The sequence below is a fragment of the Ipomoea nil genome, unplaced genomic scaffold (genome assembly GCF_001879475.1).
Source record: "Ipomoea nil cultivar Tokyo-kokei standard unplaced genomic scaffold, Asagao_1.1 scaffold1043, whole genome shotgun sequence".
NCBI classification, from domain to species: Eukaryota; Viridiplantae; Streptophyta; class Magnoliopsida; order Solanales; family Convolvulaceae; genus Ipomoea; species Ipomoea nil.
The window spans coordinates 3,580,272-3,595,415 of record NW_017617471.1 but is presented as its reverse complement, the minus strand read 5'-3'; the positions used below and the strand labels follow the sequence as shown (position 1 = coordinate 3,595,415).

The window sequence follows — 15,144 nt, the reverse complement described above, 5'->3', positions numbered from 1 at the left end:
TAAAATGTTGTTAAGTTAGGTTTTTCAAGATTAATTAAAAAAAAAACAAGAATTTTTAAAAAATTTATAAAGTTAGTTGAACAAACTTACTTCGAGTAATGGTTAAGTGAAATTATTTTGGTTAATTAGATAATATTATGACCTACCACCTCAACATATTGAGTATAAAATATATAAAATAGTAAACACTGCACCTTATATATGATTTTATAAACTTCCTATAAGAGTCTCACTCTTGTCATTAAACTATAATAAAATCAATATTGATAAGCTTACAATTTTTCAAAATCGTAACCAAAATTAAGACGGTCCAATAATTAGGTTTTAGAAATACGAATTTACCCCTAATCGCAATCACACACCTATCAAGCATCATCATCACCATCAAATCATCATTTATTACTAATTGTGAGCGTAATTGTTTATAATTAACCAAACAAAAAATTACAATTGTCTTAATATTATATTGTTTGATTTGTTTTCATCTCTCTCACACGTAGAATAATCTAGACTTTGTTTAGGCTGAGCCACACATGACCCAATTAATCAACCAACCCAAAATAAATTCATACAAGTAATACTTTGCTAGCAAATAAAAAATAAAAATAAAAAATCAATACTTTGGGCAAGGTGGATCTTTTTTTTTTTTTTTGGGTAATGAGAAAATTTCATAGTTATTATTCAAAAAATGTGCATTAAATAAATTATACTCCATCATAATAAGTTGCAAATATGAAAATCACGTTTTACCTATTCTTGAATGATAGGTTATCACTAAACCTCGAACTATTGATCTTATCAGATGAGTTGAACCGCTAAACTAAAATTGAAAAGGAGTTAATTCCATCGGAGGTCCTTTGTCTTTGGTGGCAATTCCAAATTTAGTCTCAGACTATCGTTTTTGCCATTTTACATCCCACATTATCGTTTTTTGGACACTTTTAGTCCTTCTCATTACTTTTTCTATTTTTAATAAGGCCATTTTTGTCTCTTCATATTTTTCTGGTTTCAACTAGTTTAATTGATTTAGGACTTTATTAAAAAATGGTTGAAAAATATGGTTACTAAAAATTGGATGTTACCTAAAGTTCTAAACCAATTAAGCCAGTTGGAACCGAAAAAATAACAAAAGAAAAATATGAAGAGACAAAAATGCATTTACTAAAAATAGAAAAAGTTATAAAAATGACTAAAAGTGTCCAAAAAATAATTATCTGGGATGTTAAATGACAAAAACGATAATCTAGAACTAAATTTGACATTATCACAAAAAATAAGGAACCTCTACTGAAATTAACTCATTGAAAAATGAAAAGTGAGAATTGATACACACATTTAGAGTCATTAACATGGCCCAACCCCGAGTTGGGCCTATTTATTAGCCCGATTTCTAAGTGGGCCAAGTTGCATATCTCTCCAACCTAGCCCAAACAAGATCGACCTATTTAGCCTGGAAGGGATACTAGGGTAAATATAAGTTGGCCCGTATAAGTAACAATTTATTTATTTCAAATTGATACGGAGTATTAAATTTTCTATAATAAGTATTATGATTTATATCATAATCATAAGTAACAAACAATTATCATCCGTGAGACTACCTTACTCAACTGTAACTATAAATAGAGTAATATTACATATATTCTCATTTTCTACTTAGTGCTTGTACATCACACTTTGATTCATTAAAAAAATATGAGTCACAATTTTTAGGAATAAGGGTTAACTAGGCCACCGAATTACACGATAACGCAATTATGCCACTGAACTTAAAAAATAACAATTGGATCCCTAAACTAACCAATTTCGAACAATTCTTTCCATTTGAAAATTTCCAACATGTCACCATCCCAAATTAATTATTTTTTTAAAAAAAATATAAAAATTAATTATTTAAAAAAAAAAAAAAAAAGCAGGACTCCGATCGGAGGCGAAGAAACCTTGTTCGTCTCGGGCCGATTTCTTCGTCTCTGGCCAGAGTCCTATTTTCTTAAAAAATTTAAATAATTAATTTTTAAATTTTATTTTTTTATAAATAATTAATTTGGAATGATGAATGTTGGAAACCTGCAAATTGAAAGAATCGTTTGAAATTAGTTAATTTAGGAACTCAATTATTAATTTTTTAAGTTCAGTGCCCTAATCGCATTACCATATGCAGTTGAATAACTTCCTTGTTACGGAGTACTTTCTTTTGTTTTCCTTTCAATAAAATCAATACATGTATTGCTTGTAGTCCATTTATCATTTTTCCCTCTAAAAAAATATACCTTAAAAGATTCCGACAAACCTCATCCAAAACGGATAATAGCGGGAGTACAACCACCTCATTTCATCCTCCCAAATCTCACGCACAGCGAAAATGGCGATCTCAGTAGCCAGGCTACTGCCCTCCATGCTCTCCTCCGCAACCTCTTCAACTTCGAATCCGAAGCCGCCGTCGCCTTCCTCCCCCTTCTCCGTCAAAACCCATCGGAGCTCGAAGCAGACAACGACCAACATTTCAAGAAGAGATTTGTTGAATGTAGGGCTGGGTTTGATGCCGCTAGTCGCCATTCCTCCTCCGCCGTCGACGGCCAGGGAAGTTGAAGTCGGGTCTTACCTCCCGCCGTCGCCCACCGACCCTTCTTTCGTCATCTTCAAAGCCGACCCCAGGGACACTCCTGCTCTTCGTGCAGGTATCGTTTGCACCTGTTGTTAAATTCGCATTCTTAAGTTGCTTTACCGTTTTACCTTTCTATTACTTTTTCATGTGTGGATTGAGAGAAATTCGTAGCTTCTGATTAAAGTTCTTGGTTTTATGCATTCCCCATTATCAATGTTTGAAGCTTCTTGCAATCTTGCCTTGTACTTTCTGCTAGGTTTATGTTTGGATCGTTTTTACTGAAAGAACATCTCCAGCATTAGGGGTTTTAGTTATTAGTAGGCAATAAGTTGGATGGAAGGGGCAACCAAGCGAGTTGGCTTGGTAATCACATAGTACCAAGATTGAATTCCTATAGGAGCTGCCTATTAGCTTTTCTATTTTGAGCTCATCAGCTATGGATTACTGGTTTACTTCCTTGTGGCTCTTTGCTGGTTAGGTCACAAGACAGGACGGTCAGGGACGACCGGACGACCTATGCCATTTACCTCTTTGTGGTGAGTTGTCTAAAGTAACAAGGAAGACAGACCAGTCAGCTATGGGCAACCTTTACCTCATTGTGGTCATTTGTTGACTGGGGTCACAAGGCAGGTTTCACCTAGATCGCACCTTCAGGTAGCGACTTTGTGGTGAGTTGTCTAAGGTAACAAGGTAGACAGACCAGTTAGCTATGGGCAACCTTTAACTCATTGTGGTCATTTGTTGACTGGGGTCACAAGGCAGGTTTCACCTAGATCGCACCTTCAGGTAGCGACTTTGTGGTGAGTTGTCTAAGGTAACAAGGTAGATAGATCAGTCAGCTATGGGCAACATAAGCTGGTTTATCTCATTCTGGTCATTTGTTGGCAAGGGTCACAAGGCAAGCTTAACCTAGATCGGAACTTCAGGGTGTTGAGTTTTCCCATAAATCAAAGTAATTTTGATTGAATTAACATGGGGTGAGCTATGGGTTAGGAAGGATCAAGCTACCAAAAATCTTCACCAAAATCATTCGCAATCTAATGTAGCAATATATGATTCTAATATGCGTTTTTTACTTGAGCCACGCTAGGTGGTGAAAGATTTTTGGTCCAAACCAGTCGGGAATTGAACTCTACATTGGATGGCAAGTTATCAAGTTTTAATCTATGGTTGCGAAGGGATAGATAGAGGAAGGTGCTTAACTAAATGTTGGAAGAATAATGGAAATTATCTCATATTTAGTGTTCAGTATGAACACTCTTTTCTCTGTCCAAATGACTTGCATTCATCTTTGTGTAGAGATGTTAGTCGTTTTCTCTCTTGTCCATAGGCTTATGAAGCTCCAATTTTAGTTGGTTTCAGGAAATGTGCAGCCTTACACGTTTATGCTTCCTCCTACATGGAAGCAGACCCGTGTAGCCAACATATTGTCTGGAAATTACTGCCAACCCAAGTGTGCCGAGCCCTGGATTGAGGTGAAATTTGAGGATGAAAAGCAGGGAAAGGTGCAGGTGGTGGCCTCTCCTTTGATACGCCTTACAAATAAACCCAATGCCACAATCGAGGACATAGGGACCCCTGAGAAGGTCATCGCTTCTCTCGGCCCTTTTGTCACTGGGAACACATTAGACCCTGATGAACTCCTCGAAACTTCCATTGAGAAGCGTGGTGATCTGACGGTATGGGACATCTAACTCTTCTCAATTCTAGTTCTTCTATATGATACTGTTTTCTGTTTTCTTCTCGTCTTGATTCTGTTTTGAGGAATGCTGTGTTTCTGTTCCACTTGCAGTACTACAAATATGTTCTCGACACTCCATATGCTCTGACCGGATCACACAATCTTGCCAAGGCAACAGCGAAGGGGAACACGGTTGTCCTGTTTGTGGCTAGTGCCAATGAGAAACAGTGGCAGTCATCACAGAAAACTTTAGAAGCCATCCTTGATTCCTTTGAAGTGTAGTTTCTTACCTACAAAAGACGAAATTCCCTCGCTCTAGGGCCCCACACCCCGGCCTAACAGGGCACGTAATAACATGTTTATAGAGAACTCACTGCTTAATCCCCTGTTGTTGTGTCTATCTTAGTTTCACTGTTTTTACTTTTTGTTTTGTACTTGGTAATAATAGCATGTATAGACATTATACTGAAACTGAATTCCTTAGCCATCATCAATGAGGATTTTGTGATCATTAAGCAAAATGGATGGTTTCTATTCTGTGGTGCAGTTATAATAAGTGCTTATAATTCCAACAGGCAGAGTTGCATTCAGCAATGAGAACAATAATACAGTCCATATGAGGCAACTCCAGCCAAGTTAGCCAGACAGTTTGACAATTAAAAGATTCCTATAAATTCGAGTCTCAAGTTTGACTCACTATAAGAGTTACCCAAAGCACACTTTCGAACCGCAGTTACGAACTTTTTCATAAATAAAAACAATACAGTCAATATAATTTAAAACATAAAAGAATAAAAGTTATGCAGTCATCAGCCCTAGAAGTATAGAGTTACATTTACATCAAATTGAGGTTAACTATTAGTATTTTGCTATCCACAAAATTGTTGCAGAAGATGAGTAGACTGAGGGGGTCACATGGCAGATCTTCCTTGCTTGGATAGACCCTAAAGGAAGACAGATCCCTTGAATGGAAGCATGCATGAATAAGTGACATACTTCACACTGTCTATCAATACAACTACAAATATCCGAGAGAGAGACTTGGTACCCATCATGCTTTCACCATCAGCATCACCCATCTCTCTTGGATCAACGAGCACTGAAACAACCATTGGAGACACTGTATTATTCTTTGTGTGTCCATTTCTTCCAACATTTTCTTCAGACATGTTTTGAGAGGAAGCAGAAATGGGAATCGGACTATGAAGGATCCTTCTATTTTTCCCCTTGTAGGAGTTTGTAGTATTCTGAGATGACTCGATAGACACATTCCTTGTGGAGGTAGCTGGAATTATGGCTGATGATATATCAAATTGAAACACCTCAGTGCACATTCCGGAGCTTAACATTGGCCCTTCACATGCAAGATTGAATAATTTGTTATACATAGGAAAAGGAAAAGAATGTATAACATAGGAAACCCTTAATCTTAAAAATTAAAAAGTTCGGCTTGCTAAACATTAGCAGTGAAAAGGTATAACATATTTAGCATCAGTTTAGATGTCAACAAAAATGGATGAGAAAACACAGCCTCCACTCACAATGTTTCAATTTTTCTCTACTTCAAGGGCTGTTTGGTAATGAGCTGAGATCAAGTCAATTTACATGACCTTGAACTTAATAAACTTCTAGTGAAAATTTCAATCAACGAAATAAAAGTGAAGAGATATTTTGCAATAAAAATTAGTTACTTACCAGCAAGGCCTTCTTGGAACCATTGCTGCAGCTTACCATCTGCTCCTGTCAACCTCTTATTGTCCCTATCAATAGTACCAGGACCCAGGGCTATTGGATGTTCAGCTGGACCCTGATACATGTGAGGATGTCTCTTGGCAGGGGTCAAATCTCCAGGAATTGCCAAACTAGTCTCTTCACTGCTCTTAGTTTCAGCACCTCCACGAGATGCCATGGCTTTCTCACTTGCCAGAACAGAATGAATGATCAAGTTACCATCAATTTTCACCAGCTTATCATTCCTTGGGACATACAGAGAGGCTGCAAGGGGCTCACTACCATTGCCTGAACAAACAATCTCACCATGCTCAATACTTGGATCTTCTCCTCCATTATGATCTTTTTTACCATAATGCAAACCATCACTAAAATGTTTTCCATGACCAAAATCCAGAGAGTTACTAGTTCCGTTTCCAGCTAACACCATACCATGGTTCTTCTCATAAAATCCATTCCCGGCATAATTTCCACCCGTATATGCCTCCCTCGTCCCTCCAAATCTTACATTCACCATGGGAAGCAATCCACCAAACATAAATATAAAAAACAACAAGCCAAGAAAAGTGACACTTGCAAGCTTCTTATTCTTTGCTTCTTTCTTCTTACCCTCCACTTTCTTACTAGTCCTAGACACAGACACTGCTTGTTTAGGTTTCAACTTTGGAATTGGAATTAATGGCACCTGTGACCCCTGTGGCTTTACCATGTAAGGTGGGGTGTATGGCATCCACGGATACATAACTGGGGGATACATTCCAGGGGGTGGTGCCATACCAACGCCACTCCCAGCCATCTGCTGCCTCAAGCTAGCATTTTCAGCCATTACATATGATATCTTAGCATTCAACTCTTGGATAGTCGAATGCATTGTCCTAACCTTACCCTCTAACTCCTCAACATAATGTTTCTTCCTTTGCCTCGAAAGCTGAGCACTCTCCCTATTTCTCAATAATCTAGCATTCTTCTTCTCTTCCTCTTCACTAATGACATTACTAGTATTGGTATTAGTATTCTCCATATTACTAATGTCAATAGATTTTCTACATTTACTCATCCTCAACTTTACATTATTAGATTCTCCATCTTCCTTTTTCCTCTTCAAAACAGAGTTACTGTAATTGTAAATGTTGTTATTCGTTCCCTCCAATTTGAAATTGTGATCAACCACACCAATTTTAATTGAATTTCCTTCAAAGCCTGGAGAAGAATTTACCGATTGATTCGAGCCTTTGGACAGAGAATTCGGAGCTGCAGAGACATTGGAGCCGCAATTACCTGAGCTTTGAGACTCTGGAGAAGGGCAACTGAGAACCCTAGCATGACTGCTGCCACAATTTCCATTTCCAGACTCCTGAGAATCCTGATTACAACCATTTGACTCCGGCGATTCAAATAATTCCAAATTTAAAACCCTAGAACCACCCAAGCTCAGCTCCGGCGGTGAATGATTCCGAAGCTCGGGTTGCAAGTAGCAAGCAGGGTCCACCTGGGCCGCGTCATGCTGATCAACGGAACCGGGTAGGAAATTGGGGTCGAGGAAACTATCAACGTCAGAGGGGAGATCGAAATCGTAATCGTCGAACGAGAAGTCGACATCATCGATCAAGGTTTCTTCGATTTGGAACAAGTAATCCGGGTCCATAGGCGGAAATAGGAGGGGGTCCCCCAAGTCATCCATGGAGGTAGTAACAATCACGGCGGCATTTGACGGCGGCGCCGATGGATCAGCCACCACTGAGTTCGCCATGCTCGATAGATTCCCGGCGACGGAACAGCGAGAGAAATTCCTAATCCAGCTTCAAACAGAGATGTCGGGCATTTCACTTCTAAGCAGAATCGCAGGAAAATGATGAAAACGTTTACCCGTTCGGTCAGAGAAGGGATCTAGTACGCGCTACAGAGGAAACGTGGCTTTATTTATTGGTGCCACGTTTCAATTTATGATTGGATATACTTCGTCACATAAAACCCTCCACCGCCTAAACTCTAAAACAAACCAATCATTATTGTATGGACCATGGTCCATGGTCCATACAAGTTGTGTAGACCATATTTTGTCTACTATAAAATAATGTATATTCAATACAAAAATAATGTATATTGTATACAGGGGATATACATTATTTTTGTTCTGAGTGTACATTATATTGTATAATGTACATTCAGTACAAAAATAATGTACATTTAGTATATTAGAAATGTACTTTTTGTTATGGTCCACGTAACATTATGTGGACCATGGTCCATACAATAATTTGCCAAAACCAACTACTTGGGCTAATTGGGCCCAGGACAAGTTATCCAGTCCGACATCAACTTGTGACGGCTATTTCTTTTTTTTTTTTCTTTTCTTTTTAAAGGACACTCCTAATATCCAAATATTGAAATTTTGAACTATTCGAGTTCGACTCAAATACACTCACTATAATTTTTTTAAAAATATTTTATATGATAATAATAAGTATTTTATATCCAAATATATAACAAACTCAATCCATTTCAATTATAGTCATTTTATAGCATATAAACATATAAATAAATATATACATGTGGAAACTGAAAGTCCCCCAAGTGGAAGACCTTCCTTTGGAGAGCTATAAGTGGTATTCTCCCACCTACCACAAATCTCATTTTAAGGAAGATAGAAGTGAGCCCTTCATGCTCAATGTGTGTTGCTTTTCATGAAGATATTATGCACTCTCTTGTTGATTGTCATTATGCTAGACTTGTTTTGGATGATTCCCACCTTCTGATTTCTTGTGTGGTTGGAGGTTACAGATTGGTTTCGGAATGCTATGTGTGTGTTAACACCGGGCATTCTAGTTAAAGTGGTTGCAGTGCTCTATTATATCTAGAATGCGAGAAATGGTGTGGCCTAGGATGTGTGCATAAAGCCTCCGTGGTGTGTTACAGCGCAAGCAACGGCAGCCCTCGCTGCTTGGGAAGCGTCTAACTTGGCATCGCCATTCAGCAGCCTATCTTGTCGCAGCAGCCACTTGGAGTTCGACGATGCTACTTCGACGCCGCCTTTGCACCAGACTCGGGAGTGGTTTCTTTCGGCTTACTCCTCCTCTCGGCCGATGGGCAGTTTGCTATAGCCTCCAACGGAATTTTGCCGTCATGCCCTAATGCTCTCACGGTCGAAGCACTAGCCTCCAAGGAAGCGTTGCCTTAGTTGAGGAATCTCTCAGTTCACACAGTTGCTTTATTTACAGATTGGCTGGTCCTAAAACGTCACTTATTCGATTCGTTCACCACGCCGAGATCCTATGTAGGGGTGGTCGTGGATGAATGCAAAGCTATGCTATCTTCCTATGTTTCTACTCTTTATTTGCAATTCCTAGACGTTTAAATTATGTTGCTCACATTTTAACATCTAAAGCATCTACTCAGGCTAGCACTGTGTACTGGGATTCTGATCCCCTGACTTTGTTGATTCTCTTTTTGCATAAATATACTCGTATCTTTGCTTTCAATATATATATATATATATATATATATATATATATATATATATATATATATATATATATATATATGTATTAGTTCAATTTGTAACAGTATATTTAAATCAAGTATAAAATATACTCGTATAATAAAATTTTAAAAATTTGAGTAAGCACACAAGCTGCTTAAATCAAGTATTACAAATGCTTAAATTTGACTTGACACGTTACTTAAACTTGAGGACGACTAATAGTAACCAAATCAAACTTGAATAACTTGCGAGTAGTTGATCTCATTTATACTTCTAATCCAAATTCAATTGGTCGCGCTAAGGAGCTTAACTTTTACCTAAAGTAAAACTTAACGCAAACTTCTTTATCATAACATACATATATAATGTATAATATAACACATATTCTCACGTTAAAGTTTGATTAAACTCAAGCTTCACCGTTTTCAAATCAAGTTAAATTGCAAGCTTTAACTATTCATAATTGGCTCGTGTCAATTACACCCCTAATTTACCCATCATAAGATTGGAATAATGAAATTTGCAAATATAAAATAAAAGGATCATAATGAATTTGAATTAGTCTTACCAAAATAATAAAATATATATGTAATATATGTAGTAATAATAATAAATAAAAATGGAGTGGATTTGTATTTGGTAGGTTGTGTTAGACAACCCGACCCGTTAGGACAACAATGGAAGGCAAGTGAAGACAATCTCGCAGTCGGATCGAGGGATAAGAAGCTGAAGGGTTTTCCATTCACATTCTCTCTTCCCTTCTCATGTGCTCTCTAGAGAGAGAGAGGGAGAGCGCTAAGCTATAAAGTTTCTTCTTCTTCTCCATCCTTCCCCCGTTGTCTGGGCGGAGGCATAGAGGGAAGAAGGCTCTTTACATATATATATATATATATTTATTTATATATCGATAAACATTAGTGTATATACGCATACATATATACGTATAGAGGGACTCTCTCTCGGACATGGACGCTACGTGGATGAATTCTCGGTCTCCTGCTGTTGTATCGGAAAAAGATGTCGTTCTGAAACCGACGGAGAATGATGCGGCCGCGGATGTTGCTGCTCCTGCTTACATGTCAATGGTGGATCCTTTCCTCATCGAGGCTCTCCAAAATCCTCGCCATCGTGTTACCGGTCAGTGCTCCTCAAACGTCGAAATCATCAATTTTTACCTTCGAATTTTGCTTCCAATTTGAGTTTATGCGTTTTTTTAATTTGGATCTAGAGTGGCGTTTAGTGTTTATGTGTCTGCTTGATTTAACACAGCATCAATTTTACTTTGAGTTCTTCATCAGGTAATTCAAATACCTGGATTATCTTAGGGATGAACTCTGTTTACCTGGTAGAGCCATTCATGCCCAGAGACTACTAATGTTATTCTTGCACTTCTATACTGATCTAAGTGAATAATTGATGGCTTCTGTTTGATTTTGGTCTAGATCCTTGATTTTAAGATTAATCCGGAACCCTTCGGGCATGAAGAAGGTTTGGTGTAATTTAGAATTGGATACTTAAAAGGGACTTGTTTTAGGAGAAAGGTTTTGTCAGTGGTGACAGTAGTAGAATTGTGGAAAACAAAATGATGGAGATATATTGTGTCAACACATCTCAGAGAGTTCCTGGAAATAATGTTGGGATACAGTTCTGAGTTTTGAAATATGTAGGAGGAAGGGAAAGATACAAGTGAATTGGGGAAATGTTTTAGGATTGGGAGGCTGAACTACTCATGGCATTTTAGCAGACCAAGAATGTGGAAGCTTTATACTCTACCTTCCACATAAGTGCTGTCTTGTAAGAGCATAATTGAACAGGTCATCCAAAGTGAGATAGGCCCCCCTTTGTGGATATGCGAGTGTATAATTTTATTGCCTGTAATAATATATTCAAGTCACATTGACTGCAGTTATTGAATGCATTACTTTGAAATTTGGACTAGCCAATAGGATATGGCGGGGATTCTGCATTTGGTAACAAAATTCTCAAAGCTATTTCTTTTCATAACTTTTCCAGCTCAAATCAGACCATAGGTCTTGATCCTATAGTGAAATTTGAAGCTTCATTTAATTGATACTTTGATTAATTATGTCAAATTTAACTAATCGCCATTCTTTGTGTAGTTATTAACCAGCTTCACTTTTGTTTTCATTTGAATTGCCTAATTACGCTCTATTGCCTCCTGGTGTTCTTTTTGGTTTGATGTGCCTAGACGTTGTATCTTGCTTTTGGTATCAAATTGAATGAATTAGTATAGTTAGCTGGGTTTGTAACATGTTGAAGTGACTTCTTTCTGGAAACCTGGGGTTAAAAAGAAAAATTAAATGTTGATCTATTCTGCCACTGTAAACTAATGATAACACTTTAACTTGAAAGTCCTGGTGAAGGAGGAAGGTAGTAATATGTAAATTTCTCAAATTTGCTACGTTATATTTGCCTTGTCATTTGTCTTTGGAGTAGTAATAGTGTCTTCATTGCTTGTCTTTCATCATGTTTGTAATTGTTAATAGTTTTTATAGCTTAATGGCGGTTGTATTTGGCTGTTTGACATGATTATTATTCATTTTTATTTTGCAAGTCATTCCTTTATTGCTATTGTTCTACTGGTGACACTGACTGTATTCAACTTTCTTTTTTCATCCTGACCCCAGTTCTACGAATGGAACTTGATATTCAGAAGTTCTTTCTGAATCCCAATATGCAGCAGTTTGAGTTCCCACACTTCCCTACATCCTACCTTCGACTGGCAGCACACCGAGTTGCTCAACACTATGGGTTGGTGACTATGATCCAGGATAATTCTGTTGATGGTCAGGGAGCTCGTATTTTGGTGAGGAAAAAGGCTGAAAGCAAATACCCTGGAATTTGTTTATCAGATGTCCCGCCTAAACAGTCAGAAAATGACAAATTTGATCAGAAAAAAATTTTCATACGTCCAAGACCTAGAGCTTCCACTGGAGAGGGTGGTGAATCTGCACTTAAACATAATCCTCTGAGAACTGTGGAAGAGAGAAAGGAAGAATATGATAGGGCGCGCGCACGTATATTTAGCAGTCCTAATAATTCTGTCTCTGAGGAGTCATTAGCTCGGGCTGCTTCAGATGGAAAGGACACCGTAGGTGAGAATGAATGCTTGAAGAGCTCCATAGTGGATTTGGATAAAAAGGTCAGCATCAGGGAAAATGGAAGTTCTTCCAGGGTTGCAATTTTAAGGGACAGGGAGAAGGATCTTATTGACCCTGATTATGACCGAAGTTATGGAAGGTACACTTGTACTTCAGCACTTTAGTTGTTTCATGAATAACCATGCAATCTTTATATTCTGTATATGTTCTAGTGACACAACATGTCTAGTCCTATCTGTACTGAAATATTTTCAAAGTTGCTAATACTTGTCTAATTTTTTTTATCCGTCATGTTATTTATTTGATGCAGCTAATTGGGCATAGATTTGATCGTGCTTGAATTTAACTGCCTTTCGTATTGCTAATCCAAGCAATTTTTCTTTCAAATAATGCAGATATGCCAATAAGAATGTACCAACCAATCAAAGCATCAACATGACACCTTTTAATATTCAAAACTTCCAGCCATATGTGCAATACGATTCTTCTTTTCCTCAGCTGTGTCAGATGCCCCGGACTCAAGCTTCCCTGAACTACACAAACCCAGTTCTGAGCCCCTATTATGCAACAGGGTTGCATCCTACTTCTACTGATGCTGTTTACATGCAGTGGCCTACCCAGTCCATGATGTATGCTCATTCATATGAGGAACTTCGACATGGTGTTTTCCAGGTAATTTTGAGTTCCATATTTGCTAACTTGATCCTATCTGCTCTGTATAGACCATTAACTTTACTTGAACCATTAATTTGTATCAGTCTAATTGAAGATAAAGATCATATATTTTTGCTTATGAAGTTACCTTAACCATAAAGTTGTGTCTATGTATGTGTCTATATGTATACCATTTATGTCTATAAACATGTACAAGGACACAACTGGATGTTTAAGAAGGCACATGCTTCTAATTTTGGAAGATGAAAGGATCAATTGTTTACTTTGTTTCCTCAGCTACATTTGTGATTATTATATCATTGAAGTCTTAGTAGTTTTTCCATGAAGGTGTTACTGTTTGTGAATATCACAATCACTCACAATTTTGAACTTGATATTAGATATCAGTATAACCTGTCCAGTATGTGGGCTTCTAGCTACAGATGTTATAATTCTAGGGTTGAAGTGTCGAATAGTTTTTCACACTCCAGAATCATTAATGTTTAGTATTAAATGTAATGTAGTGTCTTTTAGCAGAACTTTAGTTTTCCCTGTTCTTATTAATGTTATTTACTAGTATGCTGGAGGATTGCAATTTCCAAAAGATAGTTGTGGCACTTCCATTAAATATCTTAAACCTTTTTTAATGCATAAAGAGAATGAAAATGAACAGTACTTGTTTGTGAAGATTTTGTTGTTTCCCTAACACTGCCTTCTAAATAGATACATCTCAGGGATCCCTAATTTACATGCATATGGTATGTGAATGATTGTGTTAAACCACTATTTCTATGGGAATAGAATATGGTTGTGTCTGTGTATAACTGTATACATTACATTACAGCCTCCCTTTTTTACAAAGGACAACAAGGGAAAAGAACCTCTATGTTGCTGCCGTTCTCTACTTTGTGTCTGTTTTAACTTTTAAGGAATCTAATGTCTTTGGTTTCCTATTTGTTATCCCACTCGGTAGCATGTTAACTAATTTGATTTCCCTTTATTTTGACACAGGTCCCATTCTCTCAGCAACCCCTCAGTTTTGATTACTCACAAAACCATTGCTGATGGGTAGAATTTGATGGAAAATATCTAGTGAAAGCAGGTTTTCCCTCCTTTATAGTGTTATCCTAATTTAGGCTAATTGTTTAAGACCTATGAACTTGGTGTTATAGTATCTTTTGTTTTCATTTTTCGAAATTATCGCAAGGAGGTGATCACTGTAGCACAGAGTACTTGCTATTATTATTTGTAGTGGAACTTCCCGCATGCCTCTACATACACTCGCTAGATCACCCCTGTCCCGCTTTCTATATTGATAATTCTTTCCGCTGCCTCCAAAACTCTGTAATCTATGTAGTTCCGTCCTAACTAGCAAGGTCTTAACTCGGTTTACAGACCTGGTCTATCGAGTTGCTTAGTTCATTTTGGGTATGGGGAAATAATGATTTGGTGCCTTCACTTTTCATCACAAAGGTGGTGATTGTGTTGAGAATCACCAAATCATGTGGTGCTCAAGGCTCCTTTTGGATTTCGCACTTTCTCCCTGGCTGGGAAACTAGGCACATGGGTCATGAAGTGATGATTAGTTGTCCATCACAACCCCAATAATGCACCGAGTTATTCATTGCCAGCTTGTGATGCCTGATTATTTGTTATTGTTATTATTATAATTATTATTTTACTTTCTGTCAAGCAGAATCTGAAGTGTTACTTATCCATTGCTTGGATTTACTATTCAACTTTTTCCCTCTTTTGTATGTATGTAGTATGTGAGATTGGGGAGAGAGCTTTGGTCTGTCTCTTTCATATCTCCTTTTCTCCCACTTCTTTAATAGGCTGTCATCTACCCAGATTTTTTTGTGTCTTTTTT

At 37.5% G+C, this 15,144-nt stretch overlaps 3 protein-coding genes across 5 annotated transcripts; 2 read left to right on the top strand and 1 right to left on the bottom strand.

The window, feature by feature from the left end:
- The first annotated feature begins 2,254 nt into the window (after nt 1-2,254).
- Nucleotides 2,255-4,820, top strand: LOC109181933 (psbP domain-containing protein 6, chloroplastic). 2 transcript variants are annotated; one of them, XM_019331909.1, is made up of 4 exons: nt 2,255-2,678; nt 3,968-4,284; nt 4,398-4,578; nt 4,633-4,820. In XM_019331909.1, the coding sequence occupies exons 1-3, from the start codon at nt 2,363-2,365 to the stop codon at nt 4,566-4,568; spliced, it is 804 nt and encodes a 267-aa protein (XP_019187454.1). In that variant the 5' UTR covers nt 2,255-2,362; the 3' UTR covers nt 4,569-4,578; nt 4,633-4,820. The 2 variants fall into 2 exon arrangements, with proteins under 2 accessions (XP_019187454.1, XP_019187453.1); XM_019331908.1 differs by having other exon boundaries at nt 2,256-2,678; nt 4,398-4,820.
- Nucleotides 4,821-5,006: 186 nt separating this feature from the next.
- Nucleotides 5,007-7,895, bottom strand: LOC109181931 (bZIP transcription factor 17-like). 2 transcript variants are annotated; one of them, XM_019331906.1, is made up of 3 exons: nt 7,533-7,895; nt 5,982-7,502; nt 5,007-5,640 (listed from the first exon to the last, which is right to left on the bottom strand). In XM_019331906.1, exons 1-3 carry the CDS (start codon nt 7,765-7,767, stop codon nt 5,231-5,233), a joined length of 2,166 nt encoding a protein of 721 aa, XP_019187451.1. In that variant the 5' UTR covers nt 7,768-7,895; the 3' UTR covers nt 5,007-5,230. The 2 variants fall into 2 exon arrangements, with proteins under 2 accessions (XP_019187451.1, XP_019187450.1); XM_019331905.1 differs by having other exon boundaries at nt 5,982-7,895.
- A 2,298-nt stretch (nt 7,896-10,193) lies between these two features.
- On the top strand, nt 10,194-14,550 carry LOC109182135 (R3H domain-containing protein 2-like). Its single transcript, XM_019332202.1, has 4 exons — nt 10,194-10,635; nt 12,147-12,759; nt 13,016-13,292; nt 14,286-14,550. The coding sequence occupies exons 1-4, from the start codon at nt 10,464-10,466 to the stop codon at nt 14,337-14,339; spliced, it is 1,116 nt and encodes a 371-aa protein (XP_019187747.1). The 5' UTR covers nt 10,194-10,463; the 3' UTR covers nt 14,340-14,550.
- The last annotated feature ends 594 nt before the right edge of the window (nt 14,551-15,144 follow it).